This window comes from Zingiber officinale, chromosome 5B (genome assembly GCF_018446385.1).
Source record: "Zingiber officinale cultivar Zhangliang chromosome 5B, Zo_v1.1, whole genome shotgun sequence".
NCBI lineage: Eukaryota > Viridiplantae > Streptophyta > Magnoliopsida > Zingiberales > Zingiberaceae > Zingiber > Zingiber officinale.
The window spans coordinates 127,778,891-127,799,609 of record NC_055995.1 but is presented as its reverse complement, the minus strand read 5'-3'; the positions used below and the strand labels follow the sequence as shown (position 1 = coordinate 127,799,609).

Sequence of the window (20,719 nt, the reverse complement as noted above, 5' to 3'; positions counted from 1 at the left end):
ACAATATTAAATAACCGTTCAAAAAAAAATTAGAAGAAAACACAGCTGAAAAAAAAATAGCTAAAAAAAAGGTTAAATTATATTAAAAATTATTATTTTTACTTATGACTCACCATCTCTAAAAAAATTTGGGTTTGATATTTCGAACCCAGCCAGAGATTTTTAAAACAAAAAACTTGGCCACAATGGTAGTGTTGGCCTTACTGATCTTCCCTTAAGTCCCTTCGATTCGGGCTAAGCACCTCTTCGATGGAGGTGGAGGTCACCTATCCTTTAGCACTCTTGATAATGTCTAAGGATGTAAACTAGTCAAACCGAGTCGAACAGTATTAGGCTCGAGCTCGGCTCGTTTAAGTTATATTCGAGCTCGAGCTCGAATCGAACTTTTATCACAAGACTCGAGCTCGGTTCGTTTTAGAATTATCAAACTCGCGAACAGTTCGAGCTCGGCTCGTTATTAGCTCGATTATCAAAGTTAACGAGCTTAACTCGTTAAGCGAGTTCATACTCGTTTTCGGGCTCGTTTTAGAGCTAAATTTTTGGCTTATTTTAAAGCTCATTTTAAGGCTCGTTTTAGAACTCATTTTTTTGGCTCGTTTTAGAGCTCGTTTTTTTGGCTCGGTTTAAGGCTCATTTTTTGACTCGCGAGCCTATAAACGAACATGTTCGCAAGTTCACGAGTCGAATATCCTTAAGCTCGAGTTCGACTCGATAAAACTGTCGAGCTCGAAATCGAGCTCGAGCTCGACTCGATAAGATAAATGAACGAACTCGAACGAGCTTTTTATCGAATCGAGCTCCGAATAACTCGCGAATCGTTTGATTCATTTACATCCCTAATAATGGATACCTACCCTTAAATATACTATTGTTAGAGTTCTAAATAATTTTTTTATGGTCCCTAATATGTTATATCAAAAATATAAAAATATATTAATAAGAACATAGCTATGTACGTGGGTAACGAAGGGTGCGACCGTCCCTGAAATTTGGGGGGAAAAATTTTTTGATACACTGTATTTTTTTTTTAAAAAAAGATCTAGCTATAAATTCTAAAATCTTTTAAACTTTTTTAAAAAGAAAGTCTAATTAAAAGCCAACAATCAAATAATTTTCTCTTTCTTCAGCGTAACCTTTTTTTTTTTCTCATGTTTTCTTCTTCCTCCTATAATCCTCTTCTTATTCTTTCCCTAACTCTAAATTAGCCTTCAAAATCCTCCTCACACATCACTATCGTTGTCGCCCACATCATTGTCATCACACGCCGTTGTTACCACACGCTATTGCTACCAACATCACCGCCATTTGTTGCTAATGTCGTCGTCGTCACTTCACAATCGTCATCGCTTCACAGCAAACACCTTTTGATTGAGTGAAGTTTTTTTACTTAATCTCTTTCTATTATGAATTTAAATATTGGAAAAACATATAGTGTTAAATTTTTAGGTATTCATATTTTTATTTGCTAGTCAAGTATGTTAGTGTTTACAATTTTTTATCAAACCACGTAAGTTTTTGGAATTATCAAATCGTGTAGGATAGTTTTAAAATTATCAAATCACGTACCATTTCTCGTTTTACCCCTAATCAGTCAACTAATAAAATAATTAGTCGAATCGATTCTTATTTAAAATCAGTCGACTGATTTTGTTACCAATCGAATCTATTTCTCTCTGTGCTGAAATCGACTGATAAAAAATCAATAGAATTATAGAATCAATTTCTGTTTGAAAATCAATCGACTGATTTTTTTTACCAGCCGAATCGATTTATCTCTGAGCAGAAATTTTAAAATTTCAAGCAAATCAGTCAACTGATTTACTTTTGTATCAAAGTCAATTTTAAACAAAATCAGTTGATGGACCAAATGACCTCAAATTAATATGAAACTAATTTCTATATGTTCGGCTAGTTCTCCCATATTCATACACTCAAACATCAATTTGATCCAATATATTAAAAACAGTGATTTTTTGAACATAAATATATTTAAAATATTTAATTCATATTTAAAAAATCACTACTTTTAATATTTAGTTAAATTGACATTTGAGAGTATGAATATAATCAAGAAAAGTAAACAAACATATAAGAGCTAATTTCATGTGAATTCAAAGTCGTTTGGTCCATCAGCTAATTTTGCCCAAAGCTAGTTGATGGACTAAACAATCTCAGATTGATATGAAACTAATTTTTATGTGTTCAACTAGTTCTTCTGATTATATACATACCCTTAAACATCAATTTAACCTAATATATTAAGAATAGTGATTTTTTCAACATGAATGTGTTTGAAAAGTCTAATTCATGTTCAAAAAATTAATATTCTTAATATATTAAGTCAAATTGATATTTGAGGGTATGCATATAATCAGAAGAAGTAGACAAATACAAAGAAGTAGTTTTATGTCAATCTGAGGTCGTTTGGTCCATCAGCCAATTTTGGGCAAAACCGGCTGATGGATCAAACGACCTTAGATTGACATGAAACTAGCTCCTTTGTATTTGTCTACTTTTTCTAATTATATTTATGCCCTCGAACGTCAATTTGACTCAATATATTAAGAGTGGTGATTTTTTAAACATGAATATATTTGAAAATTTTAATCTATGTTCAAAAAATTAATATATTGAGTCAAATTGATATTTGAGAACATGGATATAATAAGGAGAATTAGACTAACACATAGGAGTTAGTTTCATGTCAATTAGAGGTCGTTTGATTCATCAGCTAATTGGGGTCACTACAAAAATAACACTGAATACCGACTACATTTTCCGTCGTTATTCCGTCGATAATTGGGATTACCGACGGAATAACGACAAAATTTATGACATCAGAAGTAATTACATCCAAAATACAATTTACTGACGGAAATGTATTCAATCGGTATTCTCCGCCGAAATATAACTTTCCGTCGGTACATTTTAATGATAGAACAAAGTTCCGTCGGTACCTAGGAGACGGAGGATAATGGAATTTACCGACGAAATTTACGATTCCGTCGAAAATTTTTCCAATGGAATCGTAAATTCTGTCGACAATTACCGGCTGAAATCATGATTCCATTGGCAATTACCGACGGAATCTTAAATTCAGTTTGTAATGACTGACGGAATCGTGATTTCCATCGACAATAATCGATGGAATCTTAAATTCTGTCGATAAACCACGATTGAATTTAGGATTCCGTCATTAATTGTCGATGGAATCATGCTTTTAATCGGTATTACATCGAAAATTTCTGTACAATTTCGATATTTTTCCAACGGAATGGTTATTTCCGTCAGAAATCATCGACGGAATCATAATTCTGTCGGTAATTTTTAATAAAAATTTTGAAAGACCCCCTTTTATTTAGAACATATCATGTATACAATTTTCATATCAATAAAACCATCACAAACGATGGCAACACAAACACAATCCACATATAAATCACAATCCATACAACATACTCACAAATACAACATGCTCATAACATACAAACAATTAAACTATCCAAAATTCAATACAAAACACAATCATAACTGTCCAAATATTCAAAATGCAGTACAAAACATAAACATAACTATCCAAATACAAAATACTCACAAGCATAACTATCCAAATATAAAATACTCATAATCATAACTATCCAAAGTGAATAACAAGTAAAAGGCAAATACAAAATATCCAAAATACTTACCATGATATATCTCCTCTATATATATCCAAATATAATTCTGTGAAAGTCAAATACAAGAGATTATGATCAGAATGAATCGATGCAAATGTAATATATAACTAAAAAATTATAATATATAACTAATTCTACATATAAAAAAAGTACTTGGATTATATTTTGGATATGCAATGATGGTGATGATGATGAATGTATCAATATAGACTCCTGAAAAAATATAATACAATTTAAGATAAATATCTAATAATATCCAAATAGAACAAATATATTTTACTTAATTAATGTATGAAAAATTTAAAAAAATCAAGTTATAGTTGAACCTACCTCAAAAAAATCTAATCATTAGCAGGGTCTGATAGGTCTCAAGTCTCCTATGACTCAATACCATGCTGTGACTAGGGCTGCTATGACTGGTCCCATCTAGCAATGACTGCTTGCATTTGGGCCAATGCCTGCTCCTGAGCAGCCCACCTCTCCTCTCACCTTTGATCCATCATAGTCATTTGAGTCTTCAATTCTTGATTTTCTTTTCTTAAGGACTTCACCTTAGAAGAAGAAGAAGAAGAAGAAGAAGAAGAAGAGGCACTAGCATGGCCCTAGGAGTTCTCAAGCGATCAAATACCACCTTAGCTTGGGAGCCAAGGCCGTAGAGGGAGGAGTTCTTTGTCCTTCCATCCACAACATCATAATAAGTATCATTTATTTATTGGGTGGATAGATCCTGTGACTCCCCTCCCTCTACTAGTGGCTGAGATGTCTGACTCACTCTACTTATCATTTTCTCCTGGGTAGAAGAAAAATATACGATTTATATCTTGTACATAATTACTAAATCTAATTAATCATTATTAATGATTAAATATAATAAAGTTAATAATTCAAACCCTAATGTTGGATCGAACATCAACATATGTGTCATCTTTTCTCTGGTAAGTCTTGAGAAAGATCTCCAGGCAAGTGGATTGTCTTTCTAAAGAACGCTCCTGCATACACAAATAAGTTGGGCCAAAATTATACAAGTTGGTTAATAAATAAAAATTTGATTTATATAACTTTAAATTAAATTTACCAGATTCATAGCGTGCTCAACAATGGATCGGGATCCTGATGTATGTTGAGCTGATCCGGTACTCAGGCCACCTGACTCTGTATTCTTATTTTCTCGAGCTTTTAGAGCCTTTGCCTGCCATCTCTCTGCAAACCAAGTGGTCGTCCATGCACCCCAGATCTTGCCGGATACATAAGTTAGTCTTGTGTCATCTTTCTCATATAATATAAGAGGCCTTTGTACAATTTGGTACAATAAATATTCCAAGTCGTTGCAAATTCTGCCTCGTGCCCATCCTCCCATGTATATTTTTTCTACAATTAAAAATTAAAAATTTTATTATATTAAAGGATAACTATATTATACAAATTCAATTTACTTACCATAAATCCATTATAATAAAAATTCTTCATCTCTTGGTCTATATGTATAGTACCAGAAATGCAGACTCTTTCTTTAAATTTCCTGCTAATATATGTCACTACTCGATGACCATCAGGAGGTAAACCTGCATACAAAAAATATTAAGACATAAGATATCTTTTATAAATAAATAACTTGAATTACTAATAATAAAAAAATACTTACGACTCTCCAACAACCCTAAGTACTGTATATCCACGGAGTGGTGCTGGATGGTCTGTCATGATATATAATATCTATAAAATAATATTACTGCACATCATAATAAAATTTACTAACATGATAATTAAGCAATACAACATGATTGAAATATAACTTACTTGATGAATAATAATGCTAAAATTTAATTAATGCTAGATTTTGGAAGCATTTCTACTCAACATTAACAGTTTCTAAGTCATCATCGATAGACTCTGTTAGTTCAACAAGATCTTCACTGTTGGATATCTCTTCATCATCTATCTCCTCGTAAGTGATATTAACATCTACAAGTAATTGTGATGTAGATTCGAATTGTGAATCAACTGAATGTCTCTCTACTTCGTCATTATGAAATGCATTATGGTTTTGAGCAGTAATGGTGTTCGACATTTCCATGGAACCTTCTATTTGCATTAACTTCAACTAAATTATAATTTGGATGTATTCTGATACTTGTTCTTAGGGTCGGATCATACCATGAACATTTAAACAACACACACATTTTTATAGGTAATGCAAAATATTCAACCTTTATGATTTCCTCAAGTCTATCATAGTAATCAAACTCAGTGTTATTGTTGTCGATAGATCCTTTAACGCAAATATCATAATTATAAGTTAATCTTCGTGAATCTCGTTGTGTCACGTGAAATTTGAGACCATTAACATAGTAATCAAAGTAGACCATTATTTGACGGAGCTGTCCTGATGCAAGATTCAATATTCTATCATCTTGCACATTTGATATTCTGTGATTTTTCACCTATCAAAATAGTTATGATATAAATTAAGATCGAACTTAATTTAATGAAGAATTATGAAAATTTCTCTAACTTATATATATTTGAAACCATAATGCAAATTTGGTCTCTAACTTTTCAGCTACCTTACTTGCACTCATTGATAGATTTTGTAGATATAATTGTTGTTCTACAAGCTGTGAAAGAAGGTAATTTTAAAACAATTAGGATATCAAGCAAACAAATACAACGAGATAAATATTTGATCAGAGAAGTCAACTTACTTTATGTATGATTTGACCTCATCACAGTTGAAGAATATGTATGTTCTTGTAGCATGATATTCTTGTTGAGTTAACCATCTAGAACCAGCTGCACCCATTGGTTTATCAGAAAATTTAAAAATAGAAAACATCGATGGGTTTATATTTTGAGAATCATCAAAATTTCTATGACACTTGTGATGTCTGGTTTTAACATTATCAGTAAAACAATAGGAGCAGAAGGAAGATGCTTCTTCAACCAGATAAGCATTACATATTGACCCCTCAACTCTTGCTCTGTTACGAACATTATTCTTTAATTTTCTCAAAAATTGTTCAAATGGATACATCTATTTATACTGCGCAGGACCAGCTATTCGTGCCTCATATGGTAAATGTACTGGTAGATGTTCTATTAAAACAAAAAAACCAGGTGGAAATATGCGCTCTAGATTACAAAGTATGAGAGGAATGTCTATTTCTAGCTGAAGCATATCGACCGTCATAATACACCTTGCTATCAAATCTTTGAAAAATAGACTCAACTCTGTAAGTGCTTGCCAAATATTATTGGGTAGTAAATCATGAAAAGCTATTGGAATAAGTCTTTGCATGAAAACGTGACAGTCATGACTCTTCATTCCAAACATCTTTAACTTGTTCATAGCAACGCATCGAGCCATATTTGAAGCATATCTATCTGAAAATTTGATTTCTTTCAACCAACTACATAAAGCTTATTTACCATCTTTGTCCAATGTATAACAAGCTTTTGGAAATTTATTGGTTGTTTCATTCTGATACAACTCTGATCTATTGACTAGTTCTTTTAATTCCTCACATGATTTTGCAGTGTCCTTAGTTCTTCCAGGCACATTCATAATAATGTTGAAAATATTATCAAAGAAATTTTTCTCAACATGCATCATATCTATATTATGTCGAATGAGTAGATACTTCAAATAAGGCAGCTCCCAGAAAATGCTCCTTTTCTTCCAACTACACTTGCACATTTTAACAAGATATTTATTTATCTCATCAAAATTAGGTTGAGATACTGGGAGAAATCCATAACTATCTATTTGTTCAATAATTTCTTCGCCTGAAGCATATGGACTGTTAGGGGAGGTTTTCTGACTACAACATTCTTTAAAAAATGTTTCTTTTTTTTGCCTAAAAGGGTGATCAACTGGTAAAAATTTATAGTAATTATCAAACTAGGATATCTTCCCACTGCAAGGTAATGAAAATGCATCGGACTCTATCATGCAATATAGGCATACTAATTTACCAGTCGTGCTCCATCCTGATAACATTGAGTATGCTAAAAAATCACTGATCGTCCATAATAAGGCAGCATGCAATGTAAAATTAGTTTTACTTGCAACATCATAAGTCACCGACCCTACATTCCATAACTCATTCAGCTCGGCAATCAGAGGTTGCAAGAAAATATCTATCTTATCTTTAGGATTGGTTGGACCAGGAATAAGAACAACAAGGAACATAAATTCATTTTTCATGGACATCCATGGCAGTAAATTGTACAGTGTTAATATGACTGACTAAGATGAATATTGCTGTCTCGACTGACTAAATGATTGAAATCCATCTACAGAAAGTCTCAATCTCATATTACGTGGTTCCATTGAAAAGAAAGAAAATATAGTATCAAGATGTTTCCATGCAAGGGAATCACAAGGATGACACATTATACCTCCTTCTTGCTCTTGCTCATGCTCATGCTCATGATGCCATATCATATGGCAAGCTATAGCGGCAGATGCATACAAGCGTTGAGTCTAGTAGTTAATAGAAAATAATATATCACTTTCCAAGTAATATTTTTCTTCTTTTTCCCTGATATGCAAGTACGATACTTAAAATGAGGGTGAGTACATATTTTGCATTCATTCAGATCATTGTCTTCATTCTAAAATATCATGCAGTTATTTATATAACAATCAATCTTCTCTACAGGCAAACTTAAACCTCTAATCAATTTCTTTATTTCATAGAAGCTATCAGTCATTATGTTATCAGCAGGGAGTAACTTTGATATCAATTGACAAATATTATCGTAACATCTTTTAGAAAAATGATGTTCTGCTTTCATATTTAATAACCTTACGGTAGCTGATAATTGAGAATGACCAGAAGGCATGTCTTCCCACACTTCTCTTTCACTTGCCTTTAGCATTTCATATAATTGTTGATATTCAGGTATTCGTATTTCATCTATATTGGAATAATCAACTGCATTCATCGCATCGTGAACCATTGATTGTATTGTAATATCAATATTAGTTAATGCTTCAGGAGCGGTAACAGTTGTCCTAGATGACAAACCACTAGAAGACACAATTGGTTCATATAAATAAGCCTCTTCGTGACAATACCAATTGTAGTAATCTCCAATCATTTCTACATATATGCATTTTTACAGTATTCTCATCACGAAAAGCTCTATTTTGATATTTTTTTTATGATTATACGAACACCATAGCTTGACACCATTCATACATTCTTGATGACTTTTAGTAAAGTTCATAAACTGTTCAACTTCAGCAATAAAATCATATCTGATAAATCCATTTTCTAATCGATTGTACATCCAAATTTTATTCATATACATTGTTACCTATTGAGGATATAATTTGAAATAGTATTAAACTTGTATCATATGAAATAAGTTTAAATAAGGCATTATGAACTCAATTTCATCTCATGATCTTTGTATCTAATCCTGTCCGAACCAGGAGCCAACGGACACTGGGCACGTGGCACTCCCTGCTGAATCCTCGAGCGCTCCGGTGAACCTGCAGCAAAACCGAGCCGGGAGGGGTGTCCCGGCGACGGCCCTCCAACGCTCAAGTCAGGCGAGGAATAGCAAAAAAGTGGCTTTTAAGTAGGAGACCCTCGTACCTCCGATGAAGAAATGGAGGCCTTATATAGACCTCTCGAAGAAGCCTAGGCGCACCAGTCAAAGCAACCACCTGCCTTCGACCATGCCCAGGTATGGGTCTGTCAGAAGGGCCATGCCCAGATATGGATCTGTCAGGAAGACGTCCATGAGGCCATACTACTACTGTAGCAACCTTCCCCTGATGTGACGGCAAGATCCTCCATCGTGTGATCTTGTGTATGGCCTAATCATCAGACATGCTTCTGCTGACATCCCATAACCCGTGCCGAGCGCATAGGCCGCTCGGCCACCTTTGTACCCTCGCCTCTATCCTGGCCGAACGGACCACCCGATCGGCCCTTCGGTCCCAGCCGAGCGGACTTCCGCTCGGCCCTTCGATCTTCCTGCCTTGGCGTCGGAAACCCAAGCCCATGGATGGGTTATCTATAGCTCCGCTCGGACCATTATTCGCTGGGCCAGCCCTCCATCCTTCCTTAGGCTGGGACCCTTCAGAGGGTGGGCCCTCCCTTCTTACCGCCGGATCACTTGCCTTCCCTTCAAGTCTAGTCGAAGGAGGCAGTGAGTCCGACTGACTGGACTATGTGTCCGAGCGGGCGTTCGTCGCCTTTCCGTTGCTTATAATATTCATGGGGCCGTTCGGCCTAATTTTTCCTTTAATGCAACGATGCCCATCTGCTTTTGTCTTCTTACTCATTATCCATAATATTCTTTTGTTTGCTTAACGTGTATGCTTAGAGTCAGTCATGCTCTTAAGCGTTCACCGTCACGCGTCCGATCGGCTTGGCCCATTGCATAAAGTCCGAGCGGGGAGGCCTATTCGCTCTGCACGTATTTTGCCTGCGCGAAGTTAACAAACGCCGAGTATCGAAGGACCAACCCCCAATCGGGCCTGAATGTTTTAATATTTGTAGTTTCCGCGGTTTCTTACTCTGATGTTCGTTCGTCTGTTCGGGGTATTTATAGTCGCCGGTCCGACTTGATTTTTAACGACGGTGCTCGTCGGCGCGGATGTTTATAGCCGATCGGCGCGGCTCTCGATCTTTGACGACGGTGCTCGTCGGCGCGGATGTTTATAGCCGATCGGCGCGGCTCTCGATCTTTAACGACGGTGCTCGTCGGCGCGGATGTTTATAGCCGATCGGCGCGGCTCTCGATCTTTAACGACGGTGCTCGTCGGCGCGGATGTTTATAGCCGATCGGCGCGGCTCTCGATCTTTAACGACGGTGCTCGTCGGTTTTCCGCTCGGTTTTTATAGCCGATCGGCGCGGCTCTCGATCTTTAACGACGGTGCTCGTCGGCGCGGATGTTTATAGCCGATCGGCGCGGCTCTCGATCTTTAACGACGGTGCTCGTCGGTTTTCCGCTCGGTTTTTATAGCCGGTCGGCGCGGCTCTCGATCTTTAACGACGGTGCTCGTCGGCGCGGATGTTTATAGCCGATCGGCGCGGCTCTACGGTTTAACGTCTGTGCTAGTCGGTTTTCCGCTCGGTTTTTATAGCCGGTCGGCGCGGCTCTCGATCTTTAACGACGGTGCTCGTCGGTTTTCCGCTCGATTTTTATAGCCGGTCGGCGCGGCTCTCGATCTTTAACGACGGTGCTCGTCGGCGCGGATGTTTATAGCCGATCGGCGCGGCTCTCGATCTTTAACGACGGTGCTCGTCGGTTTTCCGCTCGGTTTTTATAGCCGGTCGGCGCGGCTCTCGATCTTTAACGACGGCGCTCGTCGGCGCGGATGTTTATAGCCGATCGGCGCGGCTCTCGATCTTTAACGACGGTGCTCGTCGGTTTTCCGCTCGGTTTTTATAGCCGGTCGGCGCGGCTCTCGATCTTTAACGACGGTGCTCGTCGGTTTTCCGCTCGGTTTTTATAGCCGGTCGGCGCGGCTCTCGATCTTTAACGACGGTGCTCGTCGGCGCGGATGTTTATAGCCGATTGGCGCGGCTCTCGATCTTTAACGACGGTGCTCGTCGGCGCGGATGTTTATAGCCGATCGGCGCGGCTCTCGATCTTTAACGACGGTGCTCGTCGGTTTTCCGCTCGGTTTTTATAGCCGGTCGGCGCGGCTCTCGATCTTTAACGACGGTGCTCGTCGGGGTGTTTATAGCCGATCGGCGCGGCTCTCGATCTTTAACGACGGTGCTCGTCGGTTTTCCGCTCGGTTTTTATAGCCGGTCGGCGCGGCTCTCGATCTTTAACGACGGTGCTCGTCGGTTTTCCGCTCGGTTTTTATAGCCGGTCGGCGCGGCTCTACGGTTTAACGTCTGGGCTAGACGGCCTTGAAGGCTAACTCCTTACCAGGTCGAGCGACCTTGGCCTTCATATCTTATCTCGCGTTTGGACAGTCTTTGTGCCCGGCCGAACAGCACGGGTCATTTGCTTGCGAATATAATCGGCTGGGGGGCCTTCGCTATTCGGGCGCCTGGCTCGGATAATCCATATGCCCCTTCCACCCAGCTCGGAGAACGTACTCCTGGCCGAACAGCTCAGGGTCTGCTGCGTCGAGCATTTTGGCTCGGATAATTTATCTCCGTCCGAATTGTTCTCTTGATTTTTCATTTCTTTCACCCTGCCCGGTAAGGCTGGAGGTGGTTCGCGCTCCACGACCTATCTAGCTGGCAACCTTCCTCATCTTCCAAATAATACGCACCCGAGCGGAGCTTCTCGATGATTTTGAAGGGACCTGCCCACGGAGCTTCAAGTTTGCCGACGTCGCCGACCGGCTTGACTTTCTTCCAGACAAGGTCGCCGACCTGGAATGATCGGGGAATGACGCGCCGGTTATAGTTTTGCTTCATTCGTTGACGGTACGGCATCAGCCGAACGGATGCTTTTGCCCTCTCCTCTAGGTGGTTGCTGAGCGGCGTTCTATTTTCGTTCGGCCTGAATAGGTGCCCGCTCTGTTGGAGTTTCCTTTTTCCGGGCGGCTTGCGCTTCTTCCACGTTAATGTATTCGTTGGCCCGATGTAGCATATGATCATAATCTCGGGGCGGCTTTCGGATGAGCGACCGGAAGAAGTCCCCATCCACAAGGCCCTGCGTGAAGGCATTCATCATCGTCTCTGATGTGGCCGTTGGGATATCCATCGCCACTTGGTTGAATCGCTGGATGTAAGCTCGCACCGATTCTCTCGACTCTTGCTTGATGGCAAACAAGTTGACACTTGTCTTCTGATAACGCCGACTGCTAGCGAAGTGGTGGAGGAAGGCCGTTCGGAAGTCCTTGAAGCTAGTGATGGATCCGTCCGGCAACCTCCGAAACCACCGTTGAGCCGATCTCGAGAGAGTTGTAAGGAAGACGCGGCACTTTACTCCATCTGTATATTGATGGAGTGTAGCTGTGTTATCAAACTTACCCAGGTGATCATCCGGGTCCGTTGTTCCGTTGTACTCGCCGATCGTCGGAGGCACGTAGTGCTTGGGTAGAGGGTCTCGTAGAATAGCTTCCGAGAATTGGCGATTGATCCGCTCGGGAGATGAGTCCGCCCGGGGAGCTTTCCCTTTTCTGTCATTCCGCCTTGGCATCTCGTCTGAAGATGATCCCCTATCTCTTCGAGCTGGTACGGCTTCAGGGGTGCGAAACAAGGCTCGATGGAATGCGACGGTGGCTGGAGGTGCTTCAGCTCGGCCACCTGACGCAGATGTTGCTTGTTGCTCAGGCCGCTCGGTTTTTGTTCCACAAGTTTGGCGGCCCTTATCTCGACCAGAGCTTCGAGTTCTTCCGTCGAAAGCACCACCGTATGTTGTCGTCCAGCTTCGTCCATTGTTTCCAGTCGGATGCAGGAGCGTTCCCACAGACGGCGCCAATTTGATCCTGTCCGAACCAGGAGCCAACGGACACTGGGCACGTGGCACTCCCTGCTGAATCCTCGAGCGCTCCGGCGAACCTGCAGCAAAACCGAGCCGGGAGGGGTGTCCCGGCGACGGCCCTCCAACGCTCAAGTCAGGTGAGGAATAGCAAAAAAGTGGCTTTTAAGTAGGAGACCCTCGTACCTCCGATGAAGAAATAGAGGCCTTATATAGACCTCTCGAAGAAGCCTAGGCGCACCAGTCAAAGCAACCACCTGCCTTCGACCATGCCCAGGTATGGGTCTGTCAGAAGGGCCATGCCCAGATATGGATCTGTCAGGAAGACGTCCATGAGGCCATACTACTACTGTAGCAACCTTCCCCTGATGTGATGGCAAGATCCTCCATCGTGTGATCTTGTGTATGGCCTAATCATCAGACATGCTTCTGCTGACATCCCATAACCCGTGCCGAGCGCATAGGCCGCTCGGCCACCTTTGTACCCTCGCCTCTATCCTGGCCGAACGGACCACCCGATCGGCCCTTCGGTCCCAGCCGAGCGGACTTCCGCTCGGCCCTTCGATCTTCCTGCCTTGGCGTCGGAAACTCAAGCCCATGGATGGGTTATCTATAGCTCCGCTCGGACCATTATTCGCTGGGCCAGCCCTCCATCCTTCCTTAGGCTGGGACCCTTCAGAGGGTGGGCCCTCCCTTCTTACCGCCGGATCAGTATCATATTATTAAAAATCCCCTCTGCACTAAAGCAAATAAATGATAAATTTAGAATATAAGGTATTGCTTAGGGTATCATTACAAACTTAGAATTTCACGTTATTTCTTAGGGAATTATTATAAACTTAGAATTTCTAATAACCCCATGAATTTCATGTTAGGGTATCGCCTCTCACAAGGAATGTAATGATAGAGTGATAAACCTATGATCAAATGTTATTGCTTCTGAATTTTTGATATGAAAATAGGGGATTTAGGTTTGAGTGCTAAGACTATAAAATGAAATAGCAATGCATGTAATGGAATCAAATCCTAATAAATGAAAGACATTGCAAGTAAAGGAAACCTAATCTAACCTAAATTATGATTGTAAGGAAATTAAAAGCAATATAAAGTAAGACATTCAACAAAATTAAGCATGGAGCGAAACCTAGAACATTAAAGAAACCTAATCTAATCTAACCTAATTACATTTGAATAAAGATAAAACATAAGAGAAACATGAAACATTAAATTAACAAAGCATTGGAAGAATATAAGCTAAGAAATTGCAAAACTAAAAGAGACAAATGATTGAGGCATTTCAACGACCACTTGGTAAGTATGAATTGAATTAAGTAAAGTGGGAACAAATCAAATTGATTACAAGCATTCAACATTGCAGTTAAACCCATCGAAATTTTGATCACAAGTGTCATAGAAATTTTGATGATTCTCAAAATATAAACCCATCGATGAGTTAAACCCAAACTCACTGATGCGGTGGATGGAACAAGAGTAGGCCCCTGCGGCTAGCCTTGAGCAGGACCAGGACACAGTAGTCGGTGGTCGGCCTTGAGCAGGACACTGTAGTCAGGCGACCGCGAGCAGGCCATTGCAGCAGCAAATCGACCGCGAGCATGCCATTGCAGTAGTAATTACTCGACTTATAAGTTGGCTGTGAGCAAGCCTGCAACGGTCAACCGTGAGCAGGCATGAGACCGGCTCGTGCGCGTGAGAACAAGAAGAGAGGAGGGAGGAGGAGAGGAACATACTCTGAGTCGTCGGTTGCTGGGAAGAGGAGATCATCGAAAACGGGAGAGGAGAGGGGTTCTCCGAGAGAGGTTGTTGATCGATTGAATTTGCACTTGCAAACCCGCAAACCTGAAACTTGCAAACCCGAAACCACTCCCGCATTGAGAATTGTCGACTGAATGTTAATTTCAGTCAACAATTACCGACTGAATTTAATTCAGTCGGTGTTTACCGAATGAATTAATTTCAGTCGGAGATTCCGTCATTATATGCATGATTTTTTATAGTGGGTAAAATTGGTTGATGGACTAAACATCCTCGTATTGACATGAAACTAGTTCATATATATTTATCTAGTTCTCTTGATTATATCGATACCCTCAAATGTCAATTTGACCCAATATATAGAGAACAATAATTTTTTAAACACGAATGTGTTTGAAAAATCTATTTTATATTCAAAAAATCACTGCTCTCAATATATTGAGTTGAATTAACGTTTGAGGATAGAGATATAATCAGGAGAACTATATGAACATGTAGAAACTAGGTTCATGTCAATCTGAAAATGTTTGGTCTATTAGTTGATTTTGTCCAAAATTAGTTGATGGATCAAACGACCTCGGATTGACATGAAACTAGTTCCTATATGTTCGTATAATTCTTTTGATTATATTCATGCCCTCAAATATTAATTGACTTTCTAATTAGGATTTTTATTCCCGATGTTTTTTCTTCTCAGTGCCCTAAAATCTTCCTCTATGGCCAGATCCTCTTCGACCTCCTCTCCGATCTCAGGCACACTCCTCTCCTCTCTCCGACATCGACAAGCATCCTGCCAAAGTGCCAGTATGCTCGATTCTCTCCCCTTTTCTCTCCTCTCTTAGTGAAGGCTTGGCGGTGACCTTGCAATGATGCCTCGCCTGGGTTGCGACCTCGTAATGAGACCTCGCCTTGGCCATGGCCTAGTAATGAGGCCTCGCCTTGACTGCAACCTCGCAATGAGGTCGTGAGGTCAAGCACGATCTCAATAGTGTGCCCTGACCGACTTAAATTCGCCTCCTAATTAGAAATTCTGACTACACCATTGTTTATTGCTTTTCACTATAAAAAGAATCTCCATATAATTTTTATGTGAGCCCTATGTTATCATATTTTTTATTTAATATTGTTAGGTATAATTTTTATTGAATATTTTTTAGGCCCCACCCACATTCTTAATTTTTTTAGAAAAAAAATAGATTTAAATTTTTACTAATGCTCTTAAAATAAAATCTCCAACTTCACACACACACACACACACACACACACACACACACACACACACACACACACACACACACACACACACACACACACACACACACACACACACACACACACACACACACTCAATCCCTAACTTGTATTGGAAATCCCTACCTTGCCCTTTAGTGCATTCAATTGAGGCAACCTACCCTCAATCTTGCCCTTTAGTGCATTCAATTGAGGCAACCTACCCTCAATCTAATCCTCTTCATTTTGGGCTACTTACATGTAAGCTCAATCACTAAATCCAATTTGCATAACTAGACACCTTTACACTTAATGCACCAATGCCAAGTACAAATAGATAATTTCTACGAGTAACCTTGATTGACTTTTGGGGTTTAGGGTTTTTAGGCTGACTTTTATTGGCCCTCAAAATGGCTCTCTCCTCGACCAACATTGCCACCCGAGGCAAATTGAATGACATCAAGCAGTTGAAAGGGTCTACACTCAAAGACATAAACAGGGTTGTGTGCCAACAAGAAAGGTCAAAAAATACTCAATAAGGAGGTTTGTCAGGTTGTCATGGAACTCATAGAACCTGAAAATCATCTCGACTCAAACTTAAACTAACGATTTTATTATATCCTTAAATATTTATCTAATACATACAAATTTATAGTAGTTTTTATTTTTAATATATTATAAATAATTTAAGATTATAAAAAATTATAAATTACATGTATCCATATATATATAAAATATGTTTAAATGTTAATATAAATGGGTTTTATTAAATTAAGCACCAAATTTGTTCAGAAACCATTCATTTATGATCTTAATTTAGTGCAACTATCTACATTGAACAATGAATAGTGGAATGCAACAAACACAGTTATAATTTTATTACTTTATTATTAATTAAATTTGAACCAGGGTAAAAGGTCCATATTTGAAAAATTATCAAAAATAGAACTGAAATTGGATGCATAAAAATCATGAAATACAAATTAAAACTGTCCCTATTCTATTTTATTTAAATGGAAATCTGACTCAACGAGATTTCCTTTTTCAAAAATGAACTTCTCCATCAATCTTCCATAAATATTCTTTGGATCCTTTAAATTTATTTTAATTGTTTTTTTTCCTTTCTTTCTTTTGTTGGGGTTTAATAAATTTTTTATTTTTAAAATCAGGACCTCAATCCAAGGCACTGTTAATGACCAAATCCAAGTAAATCTTGACCTTCCCTTTTCACGGGTCCCCTCCCCCTAAAAGATACCAGGATACCAGCTCCATTTCAGGAACTTGATCCACTTCCCTCTCAATTCTTTAATTTTTTTTCTTCATAAAGAATTCCTTTTGTTTTCTCATCCTTTTAAGAATCCCTGCGTTCTTTGATTCCGCCGTTGCACTTCTTTTCAAGAAATCCTCAGCTGTTTTTGAAATCATCTCTTGCTTGCTTCCCTCTCTCTCTCTTTCTCTATTTTCTTCTTGACCCAGCAAAACTTGCAAGGCTTTCCCAACCCCTGGGACGCCAACTCTTCTCCTCTTCTTCTGTTTCCTCTCACCCAAGTTTGAATTTTGCCACCAAATCAGGGAAACTTGATGACTTCTAAGGAAGGTAAGGCCTTTTGCTGCAGTGATTCTTCTGTTAAAATCTCTTATTTTCCAACTTGATTATGGCATGCATGGTTTGAGTGATGAAACTCATAGAGCTTCTGCTATTGTCTACAGAGCTTGATCCAGAGGAAGCTTCTTTGGATTCTGAACGAGGTTTGTTTATTTATCACTACTATTTTTCCGTTTCCCCTCTGTTTTTGTTTTGTTTTGTTTTGTTTTTGGATTTAATAAAGTATTTTTAGAAGTAGAGGAGCAGCTTTCTTCACAAGGGGAGGCACAGAAGGCCTCTTCGATTACAGATGAAGAAGGTTAGCTTCAGATCAATTTATCTTTCCTTTGTTTTTTGTAGTTTTTCCCCCTCTGTGCAGTCAAATTTTGAGAGCCTTTTGTTTTCTTATTTATGTTTTGTATGATTGCTGTTCATCTTCCTCTGTTTTCTTCTCCCTTTTGAGAAATTTCAAACAATATGTGAGAAACATGCCTCACGTGCAAGCAATTTGAGAATATTAATGCCAAGAATTACATCAACAAACTTACAAAAGTGTGATTAATGAACAAAAATGCAAGTTCTGAGATCAGTCTGATGGATTAATTAAGGCTCTGTTTCTTAGAGGATGGGGGAAGAACAAAGAGTAAGCATACAAAAATTAGAGGACAATCTATGCCTATTATTAGATAATCAGAATCACTGAGAAGAACTCCTGGGTTGATCTGAAGATAGCCCTTGGAAGAGATCATTTTAGTGTAAAGTATGGCTAAGAGGCTATAATTTAGTATTGCACCCAATAATTCTATAATCAACTAATTTTTAGAACTCTGATAGTAATTTGACTTGGCTAACAGTTTTGTTTCTCTTGATCTTAGGAAAAGATAAGAATGAACACAACTCCGGATCTGAAACAAACAGCGCCTGCATTGATGAAGACTCTAACCAAAGCTCACCAAGAGGAGTTCTTGAGATCACTGCATCAATTGCAGACTCCGATGGCGGCGGCAGCAGCAGCAGCAGTGATTCTTCATCAATTGAGCCAGGGCCGGAGTCCCACAGCCTGCACTGGAGAACCTTTATTGCAGGACTAATAATGAGGAAGAAGAGATCGATGACGAGGCTGTCCACGTTTCCACCAACAATTACAAGGCGATCGAGCTTGGGCGGGGCATTGGAGAGGATCAAGAGCAGCAGCAAGGATAGTTTTGAGAGAAAAGAAGTTGCATTGGAGATCAAAATGGAGGGGATCAAGATCAGCAGCAAGGGTACATTGGAGGTCAAAATGGCAAGGCCTTCATGGAGGAGCTTTGCTTATGAAGAGCTTGCCGCTGCCACAGATGGATTTTGTCCAGGCACGTAAAAGTTTTGTCGAAGACAAGCGATCGATTCTAATGCAGCTCTCGTTTCTGTTTAATTTTGACAGAGAAATTGATCGGCAAGGGTGGGCATGCCGAGGTCTACAAGGGTTGCCTAGCCGACGGCCAACTCGTGGCCGTGAAGAGGCTGATAAAGAAGGACGGCGAGGAGGAACGAATAGGAGATTTCTTGTCTGAGCTCGGAATCATCGCTCATGTTGCTCATCCGAATGCAGCACAGCTTCTCGGATTCAGTGTGGAAGGTGGTTTGCACTTGGTTTTGCAGTTCTCTCCTCACGGAAGCTTGGCCTCTGTGCTTCATGGTTCTTCAGGTTCAAGGCAAAAGCTTGACTGGAAGCTGAGGTTCGAGATTGCACTTGGCATAGCACAAGGGCTTCGCTACCTCCATGAAGGCTGCCAAAGACGCATAATCCACAGAGACATCAAGGCCTCCAACATACTACTGACTGAAGACTTCCAGCCACAGATCTCCGACTTCGGACTCGCCAAGTGGCTGCCCGGCAAGTGGAATCACCATGTCGTGTTCCCCATCGAAGGCACATTTGGGTAAGACGACATCTCCTTGTAAACCCAGCCATGGCAGAGCTTTGTTCTTGAGGAGATTAACACGTTGGACAGTTACTTGGCGCCAGAGTACTTCATGCATGGAGTGGTGAACGAGAAGACAGATGTGTTTGCATTTGGGGTGCTGCTGCTTGAGATCGTAACGGGAAGGAGAGCCATCGATTCATCGAGGCAGAGCCTGGTGATTTGGGTAAACATGGTTTTCTCACTTTGTTTAACTGCCAATTCTTCGCCGACCTCAACCATGGCCGGAATCTATCTGTCCGTGCTTGCAACAGGCGAAACCATTGCTGGACGCAAACAACGTCGAGGAACTCGTCGACGCTTCTCTCCGAGATGCGTACGACGGCGATGAATTGGCCCGAGCGCTGCGAGTCGCTTCGGTTTGCATCCATCACCTCTCCACCTCGAGGCCCGCCATGAACCAGGTGAGCTTAACCCCACAAGCTTCTTCTTCATCAAGAAATCATCAAGTGTGATGATCTTCGCGCAGGTGGTGCGGTTTCTGCAAGGGGAAGAGGGATCGATCGAGCTCGGAGGAGGAGAATCGAAGGAAAGAGTTGCGAAAACGCCATTGTTTGACGGTGGCGAAATGGATGATGACTACACCTGCTCCAAGTACCTCAGGGACCTGCACAGGCACAAACAGCTTGCTCTGGAGCAGTGAATTACGGAATCTCAACGCTTGACTCTGTAAAAAATATCTGAACTGTAATTGTATCTTTAATTGCTGATTTATAAGCTTCGAATGTTGGAGATGAAATTCCGGTGTGTCCAAGAAGTTTCTATAATCTCTTCTCTATGTAATTCCGGTGTCTCCCAGAATTGGTAGAATGCAATCGTGCTAAAAACTGGAAAAGTTTGATAAACAAATGTTTTTTTATAAAATAGACAAAGATAGCTAAATTGATGCCTACATCCAGAAATCACTTCTACTGTATAAGAAGGATCACAATGCTTCTTCATCTCACAAGGTGGCTTTCAAAACATACACACTCACACAGTTTCTTTTACTTCGATATAAAACCAGGTCCTAAGTTTAAGTCTTTAAAGAGAACTTAAACTTCTTCCCTCTATTTGTTGCTCTGCTAATGTGTTT

The 20,719-nt window shown here is 40.0% G+C and overlaps 1 protein-coding gene across 12 annotated transcripts; it reads left to right on the top strand.

Annotated features, from left to right (window-relative positions):
- Positions 1–17,384: 17,384 nt before the first annotated feature.
- LOC121985927 (receptor-like cytosolic serine/threonine-protein kinase RBK1) lies at positions 17,385–20,383 on the top strand. Of its 12 annotated transcripts, none has more exons than XM_042539655.1 (8): positions 17,385–17,692; positions 17,806–17,844; positions 17,940–17,999; positions 18,556–19,032; positions 19,104–19,602; positions 19,675–19,810; positions 19,899–20,048; positions 20,114–20,383. In XM_042539655.1, the coding sequence occupies exons 1-8, from the start codon at positions 17,677–17,679 to the stop codon at positions 20,285–20,287; spliced, it is 1,551 nt and encodes a 516-aa protein (XP_042395589.1). In that variant the 5' UTR covers positions 17,385–17,676; the 3' UTR covers positions 20,288–20,383. The 12 variants fall into 12 exon arrangements, with proteins under 12 accessions (XP_042395589.1, XP_042395591.1, XP_042395588.1 ...); XM_042539657.1 differs by having other exon boundaries at positions 17,937–17,999; positions 18,562–19,032; XM_042539654.1 differs by having other exon boundaries at positions 17,937–17,999.
- Positions 20,384–20,719: the final 336 nt, after the last annotated feature.